The sequence below is a fragment of the Labrus bergylta genome, chromosome 22 (assembly GCF_963930695.1).
Source record: "Labrus bergylta chromosome 22, fLabBer1.1, whole genome shotgun sequence".
In the NCBI taxonomy this organism is placed as follows: Eukaryota; Metazoa; Chordata; class Actinopteri; order Labriformes; family Labridae; genus Labrus; species Labrus bergylta.
The window spans coordinates 3,121,805-3,149,514 of NC_089216.1; the positions used below are offsets into that span (position 1 = coordinate 3,121,805).

A 27,710-nucleotide genomic window follows, 5' to 3' on the forward strand; every position below is an offset into this window, starting at 1 on the left:
TGGAAAGTCCACTTAAAGTTTACAGAAGGAATAAAGAAAACAACGCAGGTGGCTGTTTGTGCATCTTGTCTTTGAAATCGGATCATTTCAGACTTTTCTTTTCTGTTTGCAAGGCGCGTTTGTGCAGCGTAGAACACATGAAATCTGTGTGTAATCTGCATGAAAGGTAATATACAGGAGAGCGACTTAAACTAAATCTAGAAGGGCTTAAATCTCGAGGGAAAAACACAATTTAAGATTTCAAGATCACCCTCATGCATACACGTGTTTTAATAAAGGGCCCATAATTAGTCATCTATTGAGGACTTAATGTTGTGGCAAAAGGATCAATAGTTGTTGCTAGGATACTTTTAACACTTTAGGAAAGGTTAATCAGGACAGGTGTTGGAAAAAGTCCAAAATAAAGACGTGAAGATGAGTCAGGTAAATGTTTCCGTAGGTGCTGCACGTGTCACTTTTGTTTGGTGGACACAGTGGCTGTTACTGTTGCCATGGAGATGTGGAGTCAAAGGTGAAGGAGGTGGGGGTGGAGGGTGGAGGGTGGGATCCAAGGAATGTGGCCGACCCCACCTTCGACAAGAGAGCGAGGATAAGTAGGAGAGGTTTTTTTTTTTAAGAGGGGAAAGGTTGAAGATGGAAAGAGGAGACCCCAAAAAATAACAAAATCAAAACTTTAGAAAACTAACAGTGAAAGAATATTTGGATGTTTTGAGTATTTTACCAGCTTTAAACCAGCGTCAAAGAGAGCGTTAAAAAGAGAGAGACATACATTTAATACAGAGATTAAGAGAGGATGCAGGTCTGATTTTGTGTCTCCTTCACTCTCTATCATTCCCAGGATTCTGTACCTGTTCTCTCACTGAGGCCCCCTAGTGGAGGAAAGTTGCGTTGCCCTCGCATACTCAAATATTTCCTCAGGAATTCACCTTCCTCTGTCATGTCAAGATCTCCAAACTGAATTCAAACTTTAGAAACAGACTCAAGTTCCAGAAAAAATACAAGATGATACACAAAGAAAACATTTTCTATGAAACGAACGCTTACAACGAGAGTTCAGAGGGGAAGACGTGGAGACAATAGACGATGTACAAACATATAAACTACAGTGGTTTCAGTAATGTACGGATGTGGATTTAGAGATAAAATACGGCAGATAGGATGTTTTCCCCTCAACTTTTAGAAATTCTTTGTAAAACTGTTGTACTCGTTTTAACTTTAAAATGAATTTAATGACTTTAAAAAGTAATATCCACAATCTTTAAAAATAATTTTTTATTATTTTATGTAAAGTTGATATTAAGAGATCAATGGATTTTATACAGGATGACAATGAAAGGTCTAAACCTTAATTTAGAGTCAATATAAACACTTCAGTCTGACTTTTTATACTCGCAGTCCCATACCGTGTTAGAAACAGAGCGTGTCATACGTCACTGTGTGTGTGTGTGTGTGTGTGTGTGTGTGTGTGTGTGTGTGTGTACCTGTGTGAAGATTAATCCTCTCAGTATGAATCTCAGTCAGGTGAGCGAGTTCAGCAGTAATGTATACCTGCAGGGTTTTCCTTTGAACCCGTCATGCAGCGCAACCACAAATACACATTTAATTTGATGCATGCTTCCTGCATGTGCACACACGCTCATACACACACACACACACACACACACACACACACACACACACACACACACACACACACACACACACACACACACACACACATATACATACACAGATACGACCACCTCCCCCCACGCAGCCTCACAGGTTTCCTCACCTTTCACATGACCCACATCCCAGGTGGAGCGGGGAATCTGTCTGCTGTGGGTTTTGTAGCCACAACATCCTCAGGTTGTTAAGATGTGTGTGTGTGTGTGTGTGTGTGTGTGTGTGTGTGTGTGTGTGTGTGAGACTCTCAGAGCTGCAACACGATAAAGAGGGCGATGACAGTGGCTGTTCTCTCTCCCATCTTAGTCTCTCCCTTTGTGGTGATTTCGCTTTTCGTTTTCCTCTTTTTAATCCACGTGTTGTTCGGACTCTCTCTGTCCCGGTGCAAAAACTCAGAAGTGGAAGATTGTCCCTCCTGGATTCTGATATCCTCATCAACAAATCAAATGTCTTTGATTTGATTTCACTACATAATCACATGTAAAACTGCACATTTTTCTTTAAAAAAGTGTTTTTATTTGTAAAAATTCCAGCAATTCAAGAATCAGCACAGTTTATTCTGAAAAAAAAACATCTTCCATGAGCCAAAGTTACAACAAAGAAAAGAAAGAAGACTGAGAATCTAGCTGTGATCTTTGGCACGAGGGCTTTTTTTCCTAATCTGTCTTTTCAGGTAGTGCTCGCACCATAAATTCAAAATTTATAAAAGTGACAAACCTAAACCATTCCCAGTCTTGTTCTTAAAATAAACACTGAAACATCATTTAGATCGTTTTTCTGAACATAAATACAAAAGATTCCCCTTCGACGTAGCAGCTTTGCAGCACATTTTCACTATTTTCTTAAGTTGATGGTTTAAAAAACGTTAACGAGTTGATCAAATAAAAAGCTATGAGGTTAAAAGATAATGGTAATAATAGTCAAATCAAACCATTTAGTTTATTGTAGCTTAAATGAACTACTGTTGCCTTACAGACCAAATTCAGGCCAAAGAAGTTTCTCACTTTCCTTTACTTTGTTGCCTGAAGCTTTAATCAGAAATACCAAAAACAGAGTATTTATGAGAAAGTTAAAGATCTACTGTTATGTATTTCTTGTTGTCGTTCGTTGTTTTATTACATCAATGTATCTTTAAAGAACAGAATATCAGACTTATAGTTTTGCATAATTCTTTTGAGAAGCAGCTTCAACTGTCAGCACCATTCGGGGGTAATTGTTTGTGATTTTTTTCCCTTCCTCTTCTTAAACATAGATCGTCTTTTTCCCCAGTGATACCTGTATCATCCCTCTTCTCATCCCCCCCCCCCCCCCCCTCTCTCCGTCTCGCCCTCCCCTCCCTTTGTGTCTGTTCTTGAAGGCAAATTCCATCTTTATCTCACCTGCTCTGAGAGACAAGCGCCTTAAACAGTCAACAATGCTGGCAAAATCCCACATTGCTCATGAGCTTTGCCTGCTGTATGTAGTTGCACATGTGTACCAGAAGTGTGTATGTGTGTGTGTGTGTGTGTGCTTGTGTTTGTGTTTCTTTCCTGGTGGAGCTCACGCTGTGGTGTGAATGAGCTGAAGATGCCATTAGGATTAACAGGAGGACAGAAGTCTATGAGAGCCGAGAGCAAACGTTTAGACAGCTAATTACCTCGACCCTCTTCTTCTTCTTCATTTACCTCCTCACTCATCCCCTCCTTCAGTAGAAGAAGAGGTACTGCATGGTACAAGTTAAAATATTGAGATTAAAGACGGAAGGAAAAGTAGAGATGGTCAGATGAGACAAAGAGGTGCAGAAATGCTACATATAGTCGTAGTACCATTAGCACCAAGTTAAAGTTGTGGTAAAGTAGTTATTGGTTTTGCAGCAGTTGCAGAAGTACTGGAGCCTGACCGATTTATCGGTTGGCCGATAATATTTGCCGATATTAGCATATCATGTGACTATCGGTATCGGCTAATTTTATCTTCGATATGTGCTGATATAACTAGGTTTAGAAATACAGTGCATGACTAATCAGTAGCTTTACACAAGCAGAACAGTTTGGTGTGATGGGGGGGGGGGGGGGCAGCGTCCTAGCGCCCACTATTGACAAGCCGCCACAGCTTATGGTATCGGTTACAATCATTTTGGAAATAGTAGAATTTTATTGGTCGTAAAAGCAGTAGCAGATTGAGGGTATTTTTTTCCGAAAGATTCATATTGTGGGGGTTTTGCCTTTATTGATAGGACACTGGATATTGTAGGAATTTTGGGAGAGTCGGGAATGACGTGTGAAAAGAGCCAAAGTTCAGACTTGAACCCGTGACCACCTGCTTGGAGGACTGTAACCTCAGTACATTGGGCGCGACCTAACTGCTAGGCCAGCAGCGCTCCACAGAGGGAGTTTACAGGTGGCACTAACAGTGGTAATTGTGGTCTTAGTAGAACCAGTACCAGTCGTAGTAGTAGTGGTAAAAGGAGGAGGTAGCTGTAGTTGTAAGAGGAAGGTGGAGTAGTTCCATCAGTACCAAGAGAAGTTGGAGTGGTCTAACTAAAATGGGTACCACAAATAAAGTAGGAGTTATAGTAATTCTTTGCCAATTGTAGGGGCATTAGTTGGAATATCTGTAGTTTGAAATGTAGGTTAATAGTAGCAGCATGAGCTATAGTAAATGCTTTGGTAATGGTTGTAGTAGCAAAGAGGTAAGAGTGTTACTTTGGGCTTAAAGAACTCTCTGTTGATTGACATCCTCTGTTGTTTTTCACTTGGGTTTAAAATCTCATTTAATCTCTTTGCGCAACATATCTGTTTCTTTCACCAATACTCTAACCCCTTCTGTCCTCCCCCACCTCATTTCGTCCCCCCATTCAGTCCTAAGTGGAGGGTAAACACGCTGTGTTTGTTAGAGACTTCTTTATTTACTCCATCCAAATTGTTTGGTTTGAGGCTTTAAGGGTCAAACGTTTATATCTTCCCCTTTATCTATGCATCAACCAATATATATTCCATTTGTAATAAAGGTATTACGTGTTGTCCTACATAAGCAAAAGTATGTTTTTTCACATGACAGATTTAAAGTTTCTTGAACTCTCTTTGGATTTACAGAAGTTAGGAATCTGGGATCTGAAGGGTTAAACCACGGTCACTTAAGGTTTGAGCAACGTTTCTTTGAAGACCAGCAAGACTATCCAGATTAAAGGAGAGGCCTCTGTGGATTTGGGCTCAATTAGGTTACAGATTAAGGTTTAAAAGACTGAGTGGGAATCCTTGACCGTATGCAAACTGACCCTTGACGCCCCATTGTTCTTAAACCAACAATTTGCTAATAAATTCAGGCCACATGTCTGGCTTCATATAAACAGTTCTTGTACGCGAGTGTTGCAACAACATGTTGTTTCCCTGTTGGAGTAGATTATAAAACATGATCATCTGAGTTTGTTTTTTAAAGCTTCGAGATAAAGACATAACATGTTGTATACACCAGACGTCTTACTCTTACCAGTATGCATAGTCCTTTCCCACTGTAGGAAACAACTTTAGTCAGGACTTTAAGAACACTTTGAGACTTTGGAAGCGGTTTCATTTTGGTGATTCAGCAGCATTTTCTTATCTATTAATTTCCTTTTTAAGTAAAATAAAATGTACATTCTAGAAAAGTGTCCAGGCTTTAAGTTCATGTGAGAAGATTGGTGGTATTGGAAGCATTCTTCTGGCCCTGGTACTCTGGTCTGGAGTATTATTGCTGCTAATCTGCTAATATCTGAGAGTGAATCTGTCTATCTGTCTGCAGTCAGACAGAATAGGAATTTGCCCCGAGAACCTAAATTTGAACCACACGATGGTCGATAGGTGCTATTGGTCACTTTAGACTCCGCCTACCAAATAGAAATTAGCCCATTCTCCAGACCTTAATGTCCTAGGAGAAGGAATAACTACTAATTATAACTTCTTCTTATAACTATTAAATACCCATTTATTTGGCTTGTTCCATTTTTGTCTTTGAGTGTTGAGTGGATTCTTTGTTGTCTCTTTAGGACCCCCTTGAAAATGTGATGATGCATCTCAAAGGGATAGCCACTAAATAAATTAAATTCAAATTTCTTGTAACCACATGAAAACCTTAAAAAGATTAACTGCAATATCAGTAGTTGTACTTTTTTTGTCTACTCTCAGCCTCTGAGGGCGAACATGATTGTATTATTGCATTATAAAGAATAAACCCAAATACAAACCCAAACTAGAGGGGCTTTAGGAGAATGTTGACTTCTGCCAAGGCGCTGTAAAAATCAGCTCCAAATTTATATGGATTCTTCTTCATCCCCTGCTATACCCTTTCACCAAGTTTCATTAAAATTGGACCAGTAGTTATTCCGTAGTCCTGCTGACAAACAGGTGAACAACACCTAAACCCAAGCTTCCTTGGGAGATACAAATGACAGAAGAGAAGAGACTTCAACAATGATTGAAAAGTTGTACCTCTTGATAACTCCCCCTCTCCTTATGAAGAGAACCTGGGTTTAGTTTTTCAATGAAAAGCAACCTAAAATTGTCCAAGTCATATCACTTTTTTTGACACCTTTGCAACTCTAAGAAGCTAAGATAAATCTTTGGTTGGCTTATCTTTCATTTTTCCATCATCTGGATCTTCAGAAGTTTAAAATACTCCTGCTGATTTTCATTCCCCAACAGTAGAAATGTGGAGTAACACTTTGTATAGAAAATAAAGTTTTTGTAGGAAACCCTAAGCTTGATGTAAGCCGCCCCAATATAGGTATCTGTATCTGTTCCATCTTGTCTGGTCTGACTCTTTTCCTCTAACACTTTTTATTTGATCCTTTCACACTTTGGAGTGATTTCATCTCTGTGAAACCAGCATAAACCTTCGAGAGATTTATTTGAGATCTAAACTAGTTTTGACTCAGTTCAGATCACTTTATCTTTTTGGTTCAGCGATCAGCTTTGGGTGAAGACACTGACCTGGATTCTCTGCCATCTCACATTGTGTTTTATGGCTTTTCTGGCATTTTGGTGAACTATTATGTTGTTTTCATGAGCTGATGGGATAGTCAGACATCAGGAGATTGACCTTTAAATATGACACATGTACTATTAGTCAGATAATCCACACCGGAAGATGAACAAGGAACAAATAGAGCACTGAAGAGGCGGTAACTGTGGGAGTTAAAGAATTATCATTGGCAAAGTTTAGCTTCTTCTGGTGTTTTTAAATCTAAAATAGAGAGTCAGTTTTAAAGTTGTGGTGAAAGAGTGGCTTTGGGACAGCTATGAGCAACTTTATCTGAGTTTTTTTGTAGTCTTGTGTGTGGCTGGGATCCAGCGGGCTACCTGTCAAGTCCACCTACACAGAGCAGTCACAAGACATGCTGTCCTCCCTCCCTCCCTTTCCTCTTATGTTTTCCTGACCTCCTTTTGATGAAAGAACATCTTCCCCTTCTTTTTTCTTTCTTGGGAAGGAGGAAATATTACAGCCCACGGGACAAAAAAAGAGGAAAATCTGTGTAAAAAGCAGTCACACTGTACATCACAAAGAGCTTGAGTAAAGAGTAGTTCTTTGGAGCAAATGAACACAGAAATATTGAACAGAATCAAAGATTGAAATGGTTGAATTTGTTCTCATCAAACAGGAGAATTCATTGTTTTGCATTCTTTCTTTTAGAAAAAAAAACTAGACGTTGGTAAGAGAGGGAAAGGAGTCTTAATCTGAGATCAACTGCTGACCTTGATCTACAGATGTCTGCTTCCTTTCTCTCCTACCTGCTCAAACTATGGGACCGAGTAGCTGTATTTGTAGAGCTTTACAGACAGCAGGATTATGGGAACTTCACATGTTGAATACTTTTTTTCTCCAAGATTGATGTTACTTTCAAACAGCAACAATAAATATAGAATTAACTTTGTTTTCTGCCCACATTTTTATTCCACTGTGTGGAGAAAACGCTTCAGTAATGGGAAGCGTTTTTCAGAAATTACATTCTCCAAGCCTTTCAAGGAAATCCTGTCATATGTTGCATACAAGAACCATGGTCAAAAATTGGATGTCTAGTCTTTATTTGTTGGTATCCAAAGAGGTATCAATATCAATTCATTTTGACTAGTGTTGTATAGAAGTTGAAAACTCTGGTATTGCGACAGACCTAGTGGCTAGTTCCTGTATCCAAATTATATGGCTTGTAGTTCAACTAAAACGTTTGGCATGGCATGGTATAGTTGCCAACATTTACACTTTTACCTTACATGAACTGGCATCTAGTTCATTTTATACTGACGCAAAATCACAATGTTACCAAACAACCAAAGGTGGCCATCTTGGTTGTTTATGAAAACGCCTCAACAGCTCTCAAAAAAGGGAACTAACAATGTTGAACTTTGATCTGATGCTAGTAAAAACCAAACATTATCGATATCCGTTTGATACCCTAACAACAAATACCTTTCATTGGCATCCAACGCGGGGTAATTTCTTGTTTTTGATTTCCAAAGGTTGCAAGCAATCTCAACAATGCAACATGGTCTAAATTGCACGAATATGCTGGCAAAGTTTCACTACCAATGTATTTATGCGATAGAAAGAGCTCTCTCTCGTTTACGTTCAAATTTGACTAAAGATCTATAGTTGTTAATTTTTCAAGCTTAGGTATTTTTCAATACTTCCAATTATTAAAATATGGAGATGCTATCGTTTTAAAACACAATGGTACCAAATAGTAATGTGTTTTCATCATAAGGAACTGGACTATTGGCATTTTAAATGGTGGAAATGGTGCACCAATTGGTTTGCCAAGTTGATGGAGCAGAAATCAAGCCTCAGAAATTTTACTACCGTTCTCCTTTCCTCATCATTCTTTCAGTTATCTGTTTGTCTCACATGAGCTATCAAAGAGGGTACGATGGCGAGGAGAGATAAAACACAATACGCACCCTCACAGTACCAAAAGCAGACCGACACAGCAGCTTAATGTACTTTACATGTCTGTGGTTGCCCTGAGACTAAAGAATGAAGTCTTCAGAAAATCAGAGCTGTTTTGACGGTCTGGTTTCAAGCAACTGAAGACGCTCACAACACTCATAAGCTGACCTCACATAGTGTGGGAGGGCGTCTGGTTCTCTCTTCTTCTCTGTTTTCTCTCTCTCTGAGATGTTCCTTCAATTCTTTTAACGCTCTCTTTCTCTCTCTCATTTTCTGGCACCTGTTTCTTTCATCACACTCCTGAAGAGGAAACAGGGCTTCCCCCAAAACCACATGGGAAAAATAGTGGGCAAATGGTTTGAGTGTGTGTTTTTGTGTGTGTGGCTGCTTTCTCTTTACATATTTAAGTGTACAGTTTCTACATTACCTCTAATAGACTCGTATAGAAGGAGACATTTAAAAGTAAAGGACCAGATATATGAAATGATTTGATCCGCTGCAGTCTTTTTTTCTTTCCAAATGTTGGAGATATTTTTACATTTTCCTCTTGTGGCCTAGAGAATTACGACCTTTGTCTCTCAGGAGCAAAAAGGATAATAGAGAAATATTTCTGTAGCTCGGTTAACGACCTGTTTCCCACCACTATTCAATGTTGACTTCTCTAACCCATGACCAAGGCTGCTTCTTAACCCCTAACTTGCATTCACTCATTCGGCAGTGGAAAAAAAAACACCTTTTCACTTCAAACTTTTCAAATGACCACTTCTCTTGGTCAACAATAATAGAAGTCCTGGACAACCAATATTGGACAATTTCTTGTTGTTAATTACCCAAATTCGGTTTGGTAAAAAAATATGTCAAGAAGATCTGATTTGTTTTTTCCATGAAGCTTGGGTACTTTTCAATAAAGTCAAAAATTCCATAACGGAGATGGGTATCAAAAATCTCGACAACCTTTTTTCTTATAAACATGCAACATCTGCTTAGGTTTTCAAAAAGGGTGTTACACGAGTAATGAGAATAAGGCTAAATGTGGTAAGAGTTTTAAAAATACAGTTTAATCTGAAGCATATACATTTTTAGTTTTGAATATCTAGGAATGGCCAAAGTTAGGTGACTTTTTGTCTAGATGATAACAACACTGGGACACTTTCACAGTTTGGTTTTGGAAAATATTATGGTTTTGGGTTCAGATCTATACATTAGTCAGTTAGACAAATCTAAAATTGGTTTAATGATACCTGGGGAATTAATTACTGTACTATAGATAAATTACTTTTACGGTTTGTGGAGGAATATTTCTGTCATCTGTCCCTTTTACTGAAGGAGTTCCTCAGGGCACCGTTCTTGAGCCTCCTCTCTTCTCTTTGTAAGTCTTGACAGCCCCTGTTGGACTTTTTCAAGATTATCAGATCTATAGATGACCAAAGACTTTCTAACTATCCTAGGTTCAGATGTATGCCATTTTTTCTATTTTCCTTCTTCATCTCACATTTCCTTCCTCTTCATCAGATCAAGTCCTAATAACTTGGAACTGTAGATACAGTTGTCAAGAAGGCTGTTTGTACTTGACACTTAGCTGCACCACGCTGTGTTTCAGTGTGTGTGTGTGTGTTTCAGTGTGTGAATGGCTCAGGTGGAGCCTGGTCCTAGTTAATCCCAGGTCAGTATGGCGGCTGGTATGCGTCTAAGCCGTTAGAATGTCGTTGAAGGATAATGTAGAGCAAGGTGCATGTCTGTGTGTAAATGTGAGTTATTTACCATTGCTAGCCTTTTTGAATGTGGTGATAAGACAGCGAGTTTGAAAAGTGAAGATTTATTTTTCCTTTTGTCACACTTCTTACTTAACAACATGTATTTGCACATAGAATCAATTTCTCTCTTTCACCTCTTTGAGTTGGAAGATTTTGCCTTTGTCTCCTGACTTGTGAGTGTTTCTGTAAGTGTGTGTGTGTGTGTGAATACAAGCTATCACTCATAAATAGTGATAAAGTGATACATCTTTCGTATCCATATCATGCCACGCAGAGTGGAATTGAAAGAAATAACAACATAGCATGGCTTACGTTTGTGTGCTCGTGTCTGTATGGGTGTGTGCTTGTGTTTCTGCATGTCAGCACTGAATGCATGGCATTCCTTGTCTCCTCCAGACAAACAGACCCCCGCCAATCAGAGCAACAGTATATATCAGATATCTGCTGCAGCACAATGAGGCGGAAGAAAGATTCTTTTTCACATCTTCTGCTTTTTTGGGGATTTGAATGCCTTTTATTTAGAGGCAGGATGGTGAATAGAGTCAGAAATTGGGGGAGAGAGAGAGTGGGGATGGACATGTGGGAAAGGAACCACAGGTCAGATTTGAACCCAGGCCGTCCGCTTGGAGGACTATAGCCTCTGTCCTTATTTTTATGTGCAGACTCAAGAGTCAAACAGCTGCAGATGTGTCTGTTCTCATTAGAGGCTGTTTAAGTATTTGGATATTTAAGTGAAATGTGGGCAGGGCAGGAGCCTGCTGAGACCTGCCTCTTCACCAGATCAGATCAGACAGACCGAGGAAGACTCTGAGGAGCAAGAGAGAGCATGTTCAGCTTCAAATTACAGCCAGAAACACAGTCAGCAACATACATGTAAAATGCACATAAGCATCTCTAAAACACTGTGACTAACCCTAACCCTAACCCTATAGTCATTTATTTGAACTTTTTAAAAATACAGGAGCGTGAAGTGTTGAAGGTACTGTGGCGATGATGCTTCTCACCACTCTACCTGCATGCATCCTACTCTCTATACTGCCCCCATGTGGTGAAGATGTAGTACTACAGGTGGACAGGCGTGCAAAAAGCTGACTTTTTACACACTTTTCTCCTTGCATTGTTTTCACATCTTGAAACCAAATTGGTACCATTGGTTTATTGGTATTACCAATAACGGAAAATGTTAATTCTACATCATACAGATATATTTCACACCACAGTTGAGTTAACATTACAACAAACGTGGCGTTTAAATCTGCTATAAGTGAGCTTATACTGGAGCAGGGTCAGACATTTTCACTTTGATTTTCCCTCCTCTTTATTCAGACCTTTTCCACTCTGCCTAACCCGCTTTAAGTCTACTATCATCCATTTCATTTTCATTTAACTCCACACTTTGATTTCGATTCTGCTTGTGCATGGCACCACAGCACTTATCTTTTAGTCAAGGTAGCCTGTTGACAATTTATGAGACCTTGCAACCCCTGATCAAATGCGCAAGACAGGTGGCAACCAACCAAATTTCCATTTTTAAGAAATGCACCTTTTTTGACAGGACAGCTGAAGAAAGACAGGACATATTGGGAGGTGATAGCAAAGCAAGACATGAAGCAAAGGGGGGCGAGGGTTTCGGGGACCGTATAGCCTTTTGTATATGGGGTGCTGACTAACAGTGTAGTGCAGCAAAGTGCAGCCATGAGAAGCTGGACTCCTGGGAATAAAGAGAACAATGTGCTAACAACGGGCTACTTTGCCTTTTTTTTAAATTTTGTGTATGTTTTTTTATATAATGTTGATAAACTTGTAAGCCCTATCGCGGTCTTGCCTCATAGCTCCCAGATAGAGCATCAGGATGTCCTTTTTTGCTATCTTGTTTTGTCTACAGCGGAGGCTTCTGGGTAAATATTAAGATTAGAATTTTCCCAAACAGGGATACACCTCCAGTATACGCAGGTTTCTGTGATTGATGCATGGAATCAGGGCGCAGTTTACTGTTCGTAAAAAAAAGGTTTATACACGCGTCTAAACATACCAGCAAAAGTCTGAGACGGCTGGAGCGAATGAGGGTCATTTTGTTTTCTTGAAAGTCGTTTTATTTGACATTCAGAGATGCGATTTCCTTGGAGAGCGGAGACGTTTTGTACACAGAGATTTGAATGGCTTTAGAGTCACAGCTGGACATTTTTTCTGGTCCTTATGAGACGAGACTAGACGCAGACTTGACTAGAAATGTGTTGGTTTTTAACTTTGAATTGAAGGAAACTTGAAAGAAAGAGCTGAGCTTTGCAGGGTCTCCTGTCTGAAAAGTTCATGGGTGTAAAAAACAACCAGGTCATGTCCCATTTCTTCCTCAGAGTGAAGAACACACAGATGTTTCTTTTTTTTCAGGACGTTTCTGACATCCCTAAATAATGTCATTCGAGTGATTTCAAAGCAGATGTAGGAAGCGAAGGTGGTAATCTCATCCTTTTCTTCACTTTTTGCTTCCCTCAAGCTCCTCCTCTCGGTGTGTTCCCCGGGGCTACGCATATCCAGGTATTCAGCTGGCACGCCGCCGCCGCTCCCCTCTCTAATTTCTTGTTGCCCTTAGCTACGACTCACCGCGCCAAGTGGTGATGTATGCGCTGAAATGAGAAAAAAAAAAAGGTAGAAGGAGCGTGTTTGAACCTGTGTCAGGCAGGGCCGGGGCCAGGCTGGGCAGGGCGAGGCTAGAACGCAGGGTGGGTTTTTTTCACATCGCTCCCAGTGGAAGGAATTTCAACCTCCCAGGTTCACAGGATCCACATTTCTGGAAGAGCTGCTCGGTGGATTGTGGATATTTGCTGAGGCTACACAGCTTTCTGAGGCTTCAAACTTTATTCACTTAGAAGAAATGTGATCTGGAAATTACACCTACAAATGATTTGTATTACAAAAAAGAACTTAAAAATCCTATTTTAGCATCAAGATCTTAAAAAGGATGGAAGAAATGTGCTGAATTTCACTTTTCTAGGTATAACAAAAGACAGTTTTTTTTTGCTTTTCAGACACATTTATGGAGAAACAAGGCTCAAAGTTGAATCCACATTTATGAAATCTTTAAAGAAAATCTTCACTGAACAATCAACGAACTTAACAAATCGACGAAGAAGAAGTGAAGATGTTAGCCATCACCAGCTGGTTTCACAAAGTTAGCATTAGAAGCCTGTCTTTCTCAGCTCGCCTGCAATCACAAGATAGAAGGCGGGACATAACGTTAGAATGAATATGATTGGCTCTTAAGCGTCGTCAAAGCTTTTTTAATAGGTCAAAAATTTTGTTAATGCCCCCCAAGTGTGGGATGAGTCATCAAACAATTAAAACTTTTTGGACTTTACAGAGATGATCGATGTGTTCTCTTTACCCACTTTTTCATAAGGCAACTCATGTGACATCATTTGAGTCCCAATCAGCGAATTTAAACAATCCAGGAAGTTGAAGTTGAATCCTTGCAGTTTCCTAGTATTTTATATAAACTGACACGTGAAAACCGCCCTTAAGGTTAAGACGAGTGAGAAGAAATGACCGGGTTCCCATGGTGTATCAACCATCTGTGACACAAACACTCAGTCTGTGTTCCTGTATTTACCTCTCCTGCAGGGTTTGTTTAGATGAAGCTTTATAGCTGGAAATTCAAGGAATTCCAAACAATCCTGAGATTGAACGTGAAAGAAAACCTTGCTTTCCCCCCTTTAGTTTGAGAAAAGTAAAGTGTAGTACCGTTATACGACCAGCAGGGCAACATGCAAGACATCACATCTCTAAAGCGCCTCCATCTGCTCGCTCATTAAAGGCACAGTACGAGACCTGATGCTTTTCATGTTTTGTTTATGGTTCATCGAGAGTTGAAAATGCGCCGACAGATGTAAAAAAAAAAAAGCCCAACAGGGGGCGAGGTGTGTTGTTCCAGATGTGAGGAAGCAGATGCAGAGAGGTTTTTGGTTCCTTTATGTGCTTCATAGGGAGCCAAGAGAGCTCTGGAGACGGCTGCTGAACCTCATTTAACACGTGTTGTAATGATAATATGAAGATACAAATACTAGCTGCTTAAATTCAAGTACTGAGCATTCATTTGTTGTTGCCATTATTGGGTCACATGTCCCATTTAGTGGAAGATTAAACCCATCAAACCTAATCAGGGTATAGTTGATATGATTTGAGGCCTGATTGTCCTCCTCCAACGCATGCTTGCAGAGTCCAGATTTAGTGGTTCAAAGGATTTTCTTGCCAGATGTTCCTCAGGTGTGAGGTGTGTTTAGAGTGATCAGGGCTGCACTGATTTCAAATCATAATCATTTGTAATTATAAATTGAATGATCTGATGTCCTGTTTTAAGGGGGGAACCCCGAGGACGGTCGAGAATGCACTTCTGTGGATTGTCACAGGAACGAAATGATAGCCACTTAGGAAGCCAACTGACAAATATTTTTAAAAAAATCCTGTGAATTTAGGTAAAAAGTCCTAAAAACTATTATAGCATATCGTTCTTTTTGCCCTTTTTCTGCCATGTTTGTTTACTCCAAAGTCGCGATTTTGCAAGACTTCCAGGTTTCAGAGGCAGGACTGTGGTTCTGCATGGATGAAATCTGTAGGTGTGTGTTGTGCTTTGTCGGTTGAAGTTTTTTATAAATCGTTTAGAAGCTCTTGTTTAAGATGAGGCCTTTAGGTGGTGCAGAGATGTGGGTCAGCAGCCCGCTGACTGGAAACTTTTAAGTGCTCTCTCTGCAGGTATCCCTCAGCGTGGGGGCGGGGGGGGGGGGGGGGGGGGGGGGGTTGGGGGGGTCACAGGGGTCAACATTCATTAGACCAAATGAAAAGAGAAGAGAGGAGAGAAAATTACGTCCAAAGAAAAAAGGGAATGCCTGTGAATATCAATGGAATTCTTCTATGGCACAATGTGTGTGTGTGTGTGTGTGTGTGTGTGTGTGTGTGTGTGTGTGTGTGTGTGTGTGTGTGTGTGAGAGAGAGAGACGCATGGGGTCCTCTGTTTGGGGGGTCTTCCTCTTCCAAAGAGCCGGATAGTCAAAACACACATGGCCAGATTTTTTGTCCAAAGTGAAAATATTTGGTTTGGTTGTCGCTCTCGGGCCGTCGTCACCTTGAAGTAGTGAAAGTCCAGCGGCGATGAAAGGGATCAGCGGGTGTGAGGGCGGAGAGAGGCTCGGAGTCGGGAGTGTCGCTCTCCACAGCGGGGATGAACCCGCATGTGCGCACACTTCAGACACCCAAGATATTTAACACATGAAGGAAAAAGACACATGGACGCAGTAATGGTGTCCTCTCATGCTTTTTATGAAATCATCAGCAGTGACATATTGGATTTGTAAAGTGAAAAGGGACTTCTAAAGCTTCAGAAAGATGGAAATTGTTTAGTGTGGGCCAGTCTTTAGGAACATTTGGATACGAGGAAGTCGTCAGGTGGTACAGAGACAATCTGCTGGCTAAGCTACCAGGAGCAATTTGGGGTTCAGTGTCAGAGCTGGGGATCAATCAACCAACCTACTAGCTAAATGACGACTAACACTTAGCCACAGCAGTATTTCTACTACTATCGTATTTGTACCGTCAGTTTGCCCTCAGTACGATCATTAATTGCAGGGAAGGCCAAATGTACGATAATTTGACATTTTTAATTATTTGTGACTTGAGAGCAACAAATCACTTCAGCACCTTTTAGCGCCCTCATGTTGAAAAGCTGAAGTTTCAAAGTTCAGAATTTCACACATCTGTCTGTCAATGATGTTCAAAAACAGAGAAATACACTTGTGGTTTTCTCTTTTTCAAACTGTGTGCTTTGTTTATTGACAGTATACATGTGTTAGCTTCCATACTCAATGTTTGCACATGTGTGTGTGTTTTGTGTTATTGGGGGAAGGGCAGCGTGTATAGGTGTCTAATCATCAGTCTTTGATGAGCGGGGGAATTCCAGTCTCGCCAGTCTAATCCCCGGTTGCATGCCTTCCGCTCGCTCCCCACCTCCTCGTCCTCCGCCTCCTCATCGTCACGTCACCCCACCCCACCCCACCCATCCTCACACTCACCTTTCCAGCACTCAGTACACACCTAGCTTATTTCTGTAGCCAAATAACCCCTATACTTTATTTTCTCTGTGTTGTTAATGAAGAAACTTGGAATTTACAAACGACTACAGTGATGACATAATTCACAACCACTTTAAAAAGGGTGCTGTTTTTATTTTTTTATTATTTTACTATAAAATGTGATAAAAGCTAAAGTCATAGCGAAGCAGACGTTAGCTTAACCTCTCTATCTCTGTCAGATAAATATTTTATTAGCTCTTAACTACGTTCTTTGAATTTCAAAACAATGTATTTTTCAAACTACTATGAAACCGCTTTTGCTAGTTAGCTTAACAAGAAACAAGCTAACGGTCAGGATTCGTTAGCTAGTCGCGCCAGAAATCACGTTTTTACTTGATTGATTCGCGTTTTTTAAAGACATGTCTTTAAATATCTCTTAGATAAAAAGATAAGAGTCATTTGGCAAGACCTGGTACTAAAAGGTTGTTATTTTAAGCACAGATATAAATTAACAACGGATTCGTTTGCTAATTTTTTTTTTTTTAGTTGCATCGAATGCAGCACCTATTCCACTTCGGATCATAGACTTAGCCCACATATCTTTACATCATTTACTGCCTTTACTTGACATCAAACTGTGTATTGAACTTCAGCCCCTCTGTGTCAGGGGCTGTATCTCTAAAGTCACCTCCAGAGGTGTTGAGAGGCTACATCCAGGCTGTAGCCCAGATCGGGCTTTAATCGCTGGGTTGGCATGATGCCGTCAAGTGGGACGGAGTTGAGGAGAGAGCTTTAAAGACACAGAGAAGGACACACGGACAGAGAGCGTGGAGCGAATATCTGCAGCTCACTGACCTTTCTAAGTGGATTACATGCCCCGACAGTGCTGCGGAGGTAAAAGAGAGGCTACACAGAGGGACTAAACTGCACAGTGAAGAAGAAGAAGAGACACTTTTAACACTGCATTAAGACAGATTTTAAACCCCATGATCAGTTAATTGCAGCTCTGTTCATTTAACCCCAAGAGGGCAAATCATTGGCCGTTGATCAAATACCTCTTGTTTGCTAAGCAACACCTCATCCTGAGGGTAAATTTTATTATTAAATAAAACGCAAGAGATTCCTCATAACCAGCCGAATGTTAAACACTGTGGAACATTATCACTGCCAAAAAACTGATTTATTATGTTATATAACGGATAAATTGTCACAAGGATATTGGTTCTACCATTTCAGCAACAATCAGGACCTGATAGGTGGTAGTTACGGTAACATGCTGTAATAACGCTGTTTACCGTAATTGAAATCAATGACCCACAGATGGCGAGCTGACTGGTTGAGTTATCATCATAATGTATTGTTGTGAATCATCTCGTTTTGGAGAGGGTCCAGTGAATAATCCGATTTTAAAATATGTTATGGCAATGGTTTCCCGAGCTGGGGGTTGAGACCCCAAAAATGGGCCATAAGAAAGAGCAGGGGAGGCCGCAAGAGGGGAAAAATATGTAATTTATAGCCTATATTTCACAAATTGACTTTATTTGACAGCCCTTATTTGTCAAAAAAATAAATGATCTTTCAGTGATAATTAAAAGACAAGTTATTGTCAAACAAATGACACAATTCAGGAAATGAAATGAAGTGGCTCTTCGTATTAAACATGTTTTTACTGTTCATATCTGAGCACTTTTTTAACTATTGTGAAGGTTGTGAGTGTAGTAAATTGGAGGACAAGAACGCAGCTCAACATAGAGAAGAGATCGAGTGTGTAACTTGTTTGATTTAGTTTGATTCTGAAAGAGCTGTAAGAGCTTCACAGGTGTTAATGTGTTAAAGAGCGAGTCAATGGCTTAAGCACAAATCTCTTGATATAATAAGCCTTATTGGGCCTCACTAGCCTTATTACACTTTTTTGTTTTGGGATAAATATATGTCAAAGAGGGATTACAGGACGGCAAATGGATGGAGAGAGAGAAAGAAAAAGAAAGATGGAGGAGAGCAGAGTGTGGGGGCTGCGAGCCGGGGCGTGGGAGAGCAGACTGCATTGAGCTGAAGCAGACCAGAGGCTAATCTGGAGATTCAGGGCTTGTAAAAACACCTTCACACACACACACACACACATGCACACACACATACACACTTGACTACCCATGTGCAAATGAATTTAGACATGTATGTGTGTGTGTGTGTGTGTGTGTGTGTGTGTGTGTTGGAAACCCCTCCACCCTGCAGTCCTGATAATAGTTTGCACACGTTTTGTGTTTACTGCAAACAGGCGGCACTCCTGCGTGTCTCCAAATCCCAGAGCTCCTGATTTCTATGACATGTTTTTGGCGGGAATCGAACCCTCGACCCAGGCTTTGAACTATGCCTCGCTTTTGAGCCCCGCGGTAGAGCGGATAAGCCTGCCGCTTTGGGACGGCGCTGTGACTCTATCAGAGCTGAGATCAGTGTGGTGAGAGAGGATTCAACGGGCTGTCATCCTGCACACACACACACACACACACACACACATGCACACAGAGGAATGTGACGCACATCTCTCTCTCTCTCTCTATATATATATATACAGTATATGTGTGTGTACAAACAGAGGCTACAAGTGGATATCTTCTGGTTGTAGACAGTTTCATTACATCAAAAAAAAGATTCCATCCTGATACTTTTCACCATTTTCTAAAAGTCAAAGTCCTTCTCTCTGTAAAACCATAAAAAATGATCGGGCCAAACATGGACACAAAGGTTTTTGCAGACACAGAAGAATGCTGACTTGTCCTCTCTCTCTGTCTTTCTCACAACCTGGCTGCCCGGCATGCGTGCAATCGATGCCCATCTGGCATCCGCTGTGTCAACAACCCTGGGAAAAGTTAATCAGCGGCCTGACACTCCCATCGTGCCATCCCTCGCCCTCCTCTCCCTGCTCATGTCAGTGTTTCCTGCTGAGAAACATTAACATGAATGTTTTATTTCAGATAAAAAGCTTGTTAAGTACTTTTCTTCGGTCCTTGCTGACCTTGTAGCCAGTCTTTCGACGTTAAACAAACCTGCAGTGGGAAAAAAAATCCACAGACCTCTCTCTCATCCTCTGTGGGAAGAAATGCCTGTTATCTGCTGTAGTGCTTTATCTTAATGATGCAGCGCCCTCTAGTGGCGCTGGTCTGATTTTGGCAAGGAATATGTCTTGAATAGACACAATTTCACTGATAAATGTGGAAAATATTTGAGTAAAATCCTGACAAAATTGACTGCACAGAAACATTTTGTCAAAGTTTGTGTCCAATTCTAACCTTTCAACAATTTTTCTTTTATATTCAGAGGAAAAAACATCTTGATTTGTTTCATTTCTGCTTTAGCAGTAGATGGACAGTGATTTTTCTGTGTTTAACGTCTATGATTTATATGTTTTTTTGCCACGCTGCCATCACAAGTCAAGTTCATAAAACCTTTTTGATCAACAAAAAATCCTCATCTCTCTTTCTTCCTGTCGTCCAAAACAGGCTTGCCACGGCTGTGCGGGATCCAAATGTGACTGCAGTGGACAAAAAGGAACCAAGGTGAGAAAAAAATTAATACACATGGATAAACAGATGGATTCAACGCACATCCAAGCAAACACGGCACAAGACCACAGAATCATGTGTGCACTCAGAAAGCAACAAATACAGGATTTTATGTAAATGTGACCTTCAGATGGAATATAACAAACTATCATGATATTTTTTTAAAGAACTTATTATATATTATACTTATAGTATACTTATACTAACAATATGTATATATATATTTTTTTACACTTCCACAGGAGTAAGTGTAAATGGTTAGAAGTACATTGCGGCCCAATCATCTGTTTACCTAGCGCACCCAACCAAATCTTTCATACTGTTGCTTTAATTGTGTCAGTCTAATTAGGGATACATACATGCAAGTATGTAGGTTAAGAAAATATAATTATATAGAAAACAAAAAGTGTAGAAGTAATCCAATTATTAAACTTTGTTAATCCGTGTTACTCTCTGCAGGGTGAACAGGGTTTCCCAGGGCTCACAGGACAGCCAGGAGTCCCAGGATTCCCCGGACCTGAGGGACCAATCGGACCCAGAGGAGAGAAGGTGGGTTACTGAGGCAACATTTCTAATATATATGAAGTTCTTTACTTGAAGTTCAGTTCTTTAGTTCTTCACTTTGTGCAGATAAACAACATCAAATAAAAAACAGATACATACAAAATGTGCCAAACCCTGAGGGCTTTTGAAATGAACCCACCTAGCTTTTGAAATTGAAATATCTGCAAACTTTTTTGGAAGAGATGAAGGAAGAGGAACTTCACCATGTGTTGTGGCAAAGGAGACACATTTCCCCTTTTAAAAGAAGATACAGAACAAAGTCAACAGAATCCTGAATCAGAGAGTTTAAGAAGTGTTTTGGTGCAAACTTGGAGTTCAAAAGTGTTTAATATTCTTTCTGCCAGGGGTAGAATCAATAAACTTCTCTGTCCTCTCTTCTTGTTTTAATATCCGTGTGTCTTTTTCTTTCTCTCAGGGTAGCGATGGACCTCAAGGACTGCATGGTCCAAAAGGAATAAGAGTGAGTTCATCCCTCTTCTTCTTATTCCTTGCAAACTGCAGCATCTCCAAACACCAAAGTGAACTTTTCCTATGTTATTTCTACACTGACGGATAGGTGGTTGTAATTCCCTCCTCTGGCCAGCAGATGTCCTCATTAACTCCAAAAACAATAACTGAAGAAGAACCTCATAGCTGAATCTTATTTTTGATGCTATCTTTAACCAATTTCTTTACACGTTCCCTCCGTCAGGGGCCGTCTGGATTGCCAGGATTTCCAGGAACTCCAGGACTTCCAGTGAGTTTCCCCCATTTTTCTCAAATCTTACACCGCTTTGCAGAGAGCAAGGTAGCAATGTGTGATGTAACTTCCTGTTTGTTTCCTGTTTCACAGGGACTCCAAGGACAAGATGGACCACCGGGCCCAAGAGGAGTGCCAGGCTGTAACGGGACGAAGGTAACTTGTTCCCGACATTCAGTCTTCTTTTGACTCAGACATTTGAGATTTGGAGTGATTTTATTTCTCAAACTGTAAAGCTTCTAATGTGTCATTAAATAAACCTTCGTTGGCCTGTGATTAAAAAAAACAAAAAACAAATCTCACCTAAGGTCCACTTACCAGTTTTTTTTTTTTTGAGGGCAGTTCTTTTAAAGTCGTTCTTCTTTTGTGCAGGGTGAAAGGGGTTACCCTGGAAGTGGAGGAATCCCTGGAGCTCAGGGACTGTCTGTGAGTTTACACCCACAAAGAAGAAGTCAGATATCTTAAAATTAAATTAAAAATAATATTCTTCTTCAACATTTTTCTTTGTCTTCTTCTTCTTCTTCTTCTTCTTCTTCGTAGGGTCCACCTGGTCTGCCAGGACCGAAGGTAGGTGTCAGCATCCTGTATCTATACGCTACTGTTTAGTGTACAGAAGACATTTTATAATTCTTTTTGATACATTGTAAATAAATCTGGAAATAAAGTTTGTTATAGTAAACTTAATACCAAGGTAAAACCAAGCAGCAATCTCAATGTGGAAGTACAAAAAACTGCAGTTCCTGGAGTGTCCATTAGAGGCTGGCTCCAAAAGCCCTGTTAGTCACATACACACCTGTTCAAAGATGCCCGTTTTTAACAGCAGAAATAATCATGTTTACAGCCTAGTTGAAGAATCAAAATTGGTACAGCTTATTTCTTGATTGGCTCACACTTTACGGGAGGTGATTTTAAAAAATACTCATCTGTTTGATGTTATGAAGGGTAAAGGGCCTTGGCTGATCCGACTGAAGTGCGGGCATGTTGTAGCTGTTTGTCAGGAGGCTTAATGCCCCACCAGCTCAATGTCTTTGCCTGTTACTATGTTGACCAAAAGTTAGTTTAAAACAGCAGTTCCAATATGGCAACCACCGCCCATAGGCTTCAAAACGCCAAATCAGTAACCAATGGTTGACGTCACTGAGTCTACGTCCATATTTATATACAGTCTGAGGGTAAAACAATACTTTACAGCAGTTAAAATCATGTGAATGTGATTCTGTTGGTGTCGCTGAAAACACTCTTAAGCAGTCGTAAAAGTAAGCCCAAAAAAATAGATGAAAAAGATAAAATACAAATTTTTTATATTTACCTCAAAGCTTCAGGCTCTTTCCTCTAAGACGTAAAGCTGAGTTTTCTTTTTTTTTGCCACAAGATGGTGCTGTTTCTTATTCACAGTCTCCAGAAAAACACCATTCAGCTTTACAAATGAAGACATGACATAACATCAGAAAAAATGCTTTTCTTTATATGCCCACCACCATCTGCAATAATTATCTCAGGTTATAACTCTAAATACAAACTGACTATAGAGCTGTAAATACACTCAAAATATTTTTCTATTTGATCCTAAGACATCTGTATGCATATGTATTTTTAAGAGTAAAGTTACATTTTCAATCTATATATAATTTTTTATTGAACTGTAATCCTGCACAGTTCTAACTCTAAATCTTTTTTTCCCAGACAAAAAAAAGCTCCTTGGAATTGAATTGAATTGAAATATACCCCCTGCACAATTCATGTCTAACAGTTTCATCTGTTTGTTTGTGTGTTTTGTTTTTTTAAAGGGAGACCCTGGTGATGTGATCTCCACCAACCGTTTTGGAGAGCAAGGAGGAGTCGGACTTCCCGGGTTACCAGGAGTTCCTGTGAGTTCTTCTTCTATGTGTTTTAACCTTCAAGCTCACTCAGACTTAACTTTAACTTTGAGTAGAGATCTTAAAAGTTTTTCCAATGATACCAAAGTTTGACATCGTAAACATCAGATCACGTCCAATTGATGATCATCACTCTGAATTAACAAGAAACTGTTTTTTAAAGATGCAATAAGTAGATTCTGCCACCAGGGGGCTCTCATTCAATACTACAATAACAAAAGATGACACTAAGGCTGGCAGAGAATCATGGGAGTTCTCTCTGCTGCTGAAAAAATGTATACCTGTAAAGTGTAAAAGCTAACATGACTATAATGAAATCTAGATACATTATCTCTGGAAAGAAACTTTCAAAAAAGGTGAAATATTTGAAGAAGGGTTTCAGAGAATCTGCATGTGTGTGTATCATCTCCTGTGTGTGTGTGTGTCACAGGGCCCCTCTGGACCCCCCGGTTTACAAGGCCCACTCGGCCCACCAGGACCCAGAGGCTATGAGGTATAATTAAACTGCTGCAAAAATATCGTCAGTGTGAACATGTAGTATTTAATTTGTATTATTTATTGTATGAAGTGAACCATTAAAATTGAACAACATTGTCTCCTGATGTTGTCTTTCAGGGTCGTCAAGGTCCTCCTGGTCTCCCTGGACCAAAGGTGAGTTCAAACACTGATGAGTTTACAAACTGATGTTGTCTTCAGAGGCACTGTTTATCAACAGGCCCCAGACCAGTAAGGGGGCCCCTGAGGGCTCACAAACTTAAACCAAAGCAGTGACCCAAAATGTGCAAATTTTGCAATGACAGTAGGAAACCTCCAGAGTTTGTCAATGAAAGTCATCAAATTAAAATGAAGAGTGATTATCAGTCTGTAGGAGAGAAAAAGGAACGAGGAATAAAGAGGAACAGGGGGAAAGTGTCAGGACAATGGCAGACATAATGGCGATGAACGCTGGCTGGAGGGCCCCCCAGTTGATATTTGCCTAGGGACCCAACAGACTCTAGAATCTCCACTGCTTGTCTTTATCATCATGCTGATTTTAAACCGTCTAAATCTTAAAGCTTGAGTTCAAGATGTTTTACTCCTTCTCCAACAGGGAAACATGGGATTGAACTTCCAAGGACCCAAAGGAGAGAAGGTCTTTGCTCTTTATTCAAACACTTTGATTGCAGTCATCCACAACCAAAAAACAAGCTCGGATCCTTAATCCCCTCTTCTTTGTGTCTGTGTATGAACGCAGGGTGACCCAGGTTTGGCAGGACCTCCTGGTCCTCCCGGGCAGGTGGGAGAGCAGAAGAGACCACCTGAGGCTGTGATTCAGAGAGGAGACAAGGTAATACCACGTGAAATACAACACAACAAGTATTTGGTTCTGCAGTTCATGACTTTTTTTTAAGGAGATAGTGGAAATGCTTTTGAAAAAATTGGAGAGAGGTTAGAACACAGAAAGGTGTACAGACTGATGCAGAGATGGCTAAACACTGAAGCTGCAGTGCCCACGACATGGCAACCTGTGTGAGCATAGACTCTTGGGAGGAGGGGGGGGGGGGGACAGCTCTCTCTAATGTTTTGAATTTGGACTGCAGTACCCATTTCAAATGCTAGGTGTCAGAGTTACATATTGGTCCTTTTAGCCATTTTTTCCGACATATGAAAAAGATCCTGAGGGTTTTTTTTTTTTTTTAAAAGGTGCAGGCTGCAACTCTCACTCCAGCCACTTGATGGCAGCAGAACATTTCTGCAACTCAGATCATTCACAAACTCTTCCACACTCAAGAAGTCTCTTTTTAGGGTTACTTTACGCAGCTATGGCATGATGTTCACATAAAGCATTATTTGACAATGTCTGATAATATGAGAAGAATTTGTTATGTGTAAAAATAACCTTATAGAGCTGACAATTGTTCATAATTACTCTAAAATGTCTGTTTTGCCTCTTTTCTCTGCAGGGTGACCCAGGTATTCCAGGTTCTCCAGGTGATCCTGGCTTTCCAGGACCCCCTGTAAGTGTCTATTCCTACCTTACCTCACCTTGACTCTTAATTTATCTCCCTGCAACAAATCTGCAAATCTGAACATTAGAGCCACATTGTTGATGTTTTTCTGTTGTCATTTTAGGGTCCCTCAGGTGGCCAGAAAGGAGACAAGGGAGAACCAGGAGAAGCAGGCAAACGAGTAAGTACTGCTCAAAAACAAAAAGTTACATAGGTTAACATGTAAAAATGTCGCCCGAAAACAAACCTCAAACCTTCATGTCGAACCATATACCATGGTTGAAGTTAAATCTGAAGGCCTGCGTTTTGCTTTAAAGTTCTCATTGAGTCATCAAAAGATCCTGGAAGCCTTTTTCCAACATTTGGATTCGGGATGATTTTTTGTCCCACAGATTAAATTAATCTGTGCAAATGTTTTAGAGTCGCTAATGAGTTCTATTTTGCAAGAGTGCAAAGAAGTCAGTTTCCTTTAAAGACAAATGTCTAAAACTGCCTGCTGGTTTCTCAATTTGGACTATATTTTGCGTTAGAGGAAGAACGTGTGACTTTTTGACCCAATAGAGGTTGCTCTTACTCAGTAGCATGAAACTAAAACAATCTGCTGATTGGCCAGACCTCCACCATACTGAAGCCTCCGCTTTCCTCCAATGACACACCTCCAACCCCCCTCCACTCGCATTCGCACAAAGGAGTCAAGTGCAAGCGGTGGACAAATTTGTCCTTGGCTTGAGCTAAAATTGCCTGTGGTCTGCATTGTTGTGTTAGCATGCTAATGCTATGTTCTTCATCTTTTCTCTAGTCGTTGACAAAATAAGGGGAGGAGTCAGCCAGCCGTCCCGTCCATGTTAAGACGGCTCTGACAATAACACAGCCCGTGGGACACACGATTTTCACTCATTGTAGACAGTTATGACTCAGAGAGACATTAACAGAGGATGTACTTGATTTCTGCTTTATTTATTTTTTTAAATGTCGCACATTCTTCCTTTAAAGACTCCAAAAAACAAACTGAATTATTGGAAACAAGCAGTGAGATACAGCCGACTAGAGAGACCCAATCCTTCCTGTAACATCTAAAATTAATTTTGTCCTCACATAGATAGAAATACACAAGACCACAAACATATTTGATACTTTTATCGAAGTTTGTGCTTGATAAACAGATCATACATTTCTTTCTGGAAAAAGCATGATCCCTGATTTCTTCTCTCTGAAGGGCAAACCAGGCAAAGATGGCGACCCTGGTTCCTCAGGATTCCCTGTGAGTTCTCCCATGTCAACAAATTTGAAAGATCCTTCAACATTTATACCAATACTGAGAATTTCTTGTTTACATTTCTGGACTTCTAATTGTTTTATTTGGACTATTAGGGAATCAAAGGAGAGTCAGGCCTTCCAGGTCCTCCAGGCAGGGACGGAGAGAGAGTGAGTTTTCTACAGATTATTGATTTATTTTTAAAAATGTATTTTATAATTTACATTGTGATGTTTTGTAAAAATGATAAACTGACCCTTTTCTTTACCTTTTTAGGGATTTAAAGGTGATCAAGGATACCCGGGCCCACCTGGACTGGTGTGTATTCTGCTTTTCTTCTTTTTTTTAAACAGTTTTATCTGATGATCATTTGAAAGCTATCGAGCATCCCACATCATACATACGAAGATTGTTTATAAAAACATCATAAAATATGAGCATTTAAACTGAGTGAATTACTCATTCTGCCATCAGGTGATTGGTGGACAGACAGGAGGTCGAGTCGGTCCCAAAGGTGAGCCTGGATTCCCCGGATCACCCGGACTCAAAGGAGACAGAGGACCAGCAGGTAATACCCACACACACAAACAGAATATTGAACTACTTTCGTAGCTATTGCTAGCTAAAGAACCACATATTGTAACACACTGCCATTGTTAGAAAAGTAGCTAAGGAGACGAAAATTAGCTTTGCTAAATCCCGCTGGATTAAATAAGGATTAAAATTTGATATTATCCAGGTCCAGATTTGAATAATGTACAACATCCATTAATAAGGTCATTGACAGAAAAAAAAAGCAATTATTGTATATTACCTGCTTTAATACTACCAAGCAGAGAGTTAGCTGTTTTTCTTTGAAATGTGTGAAATTTAGCTGAACATCTTTAATGGCATTCATACTGTTTTTAATTTAAATGTTTCCCTCCTGTCTCCTCACCTATCTTCTACAGGTCTATCAGGGCCTCCAGGAGCTCCAGGACTTCCAGCTATTGGTGGAGGTGGTCAGCCAGGATCTCCAGGCTTCCCCGGAGAGAGAGGTCAGAAGGGAGACTTGGGCCCTCCAGGTCTGTCACTGCCAGGACCTCCAGGTCGTTCAGGAGGTCCTGGTTCTCAGGGTCAACCAGGACTTCCTGGACCTCCGGGCTATTCCACAACGCTACAAAACTGTGTCTCTGGAGAGCCTGGGCGTCCTGGTCTGCAGGGAGAGAGAGGTTACCCCGGAGAGACAGGACAGAAAGGTGAGAGATGCTTGGTACTCCCAAAATATCTGAGCCATAAACCTAAATTTGGCAAAGAAGAAATGAACAAAAGATCAAATAAAAAGCATATATTTTGCAAGTTTTTTTTTTTAA

General features: G+C 40.3%; 1 protein-coding gene across 1 annotated transcript in view; it reads left to right on the top strand.

Annotated features, from left to right (window-relative positions):
• Positions 1-27,710, top strand: part of col4a5 (collagen, type IV, alpha 5 (Alport syndrome)) — a 45,132-nt gene that overhangs the window by 1,949 nt on the left and 15,473 nt on the right. Inside the window, exons 2-20 of the mRNA XM_065950307.1 lie at positions 19,873-19,929; positions 20,395-20,484; positions 20,915-20,959; positions 21,191-21,235; positions 21,332-21,394; positions 21,611-21,664; positions 21,779-21,805; positions 23,026-23,106; positions 23,546-23,608; positions 23,731-23,766; positions 24,206-24,247; positions 24,350-24,442; positions 25,059-25,112; positions 25,228-25,284; positions 26,320-26,364; positions 26,475-26,528; positions 26,635-26,676; positions 26,833-26,926; positions 27,309-27,596. Of these exons, the coding sequence (XP_065806379.1) occupies positions 19,873-19,929; positions 20,395-20,484; positions 20,915-20,959; positions 21,191-21,235; positions 21,332-21,394; positions 21,611-21,664; positions 21,779-21,805; positions 23,026-23,106; positions 23,546-23,608; positions 23,731-23,766; positions 24,206-24,247; positions 24,350-24,442; positions 25,059-25,112; positions 25,228-25,284; positions 26,320-26,364; positions 26,475-26,528; positions 26,635-26,676; positions 26,833-26,926; positions 27,309-27,596 (1,330 nt within the window). The remainder of the gene's footprint in view (positions 1-19,872; positions 19,930-20,394; positions 20,485-20,914; positions 20,960-21,190; positions 21,236-21,331; positions 21,395-21,610; positions 21,665-21,778; positions 21,806-23,025; positions 23,107-23,545; positions 23,609-23,730; positions 23,767-24,205; positions 24,248-24,349; positions 24,443-25,058; positions 25,113-25,227; positions 25,285-26,319; positions 26,365-26,474; positions 26,529-26,634; positions 26,677-26,832; positions 26,927-27,308; positions 27,597-27,710) is intronic.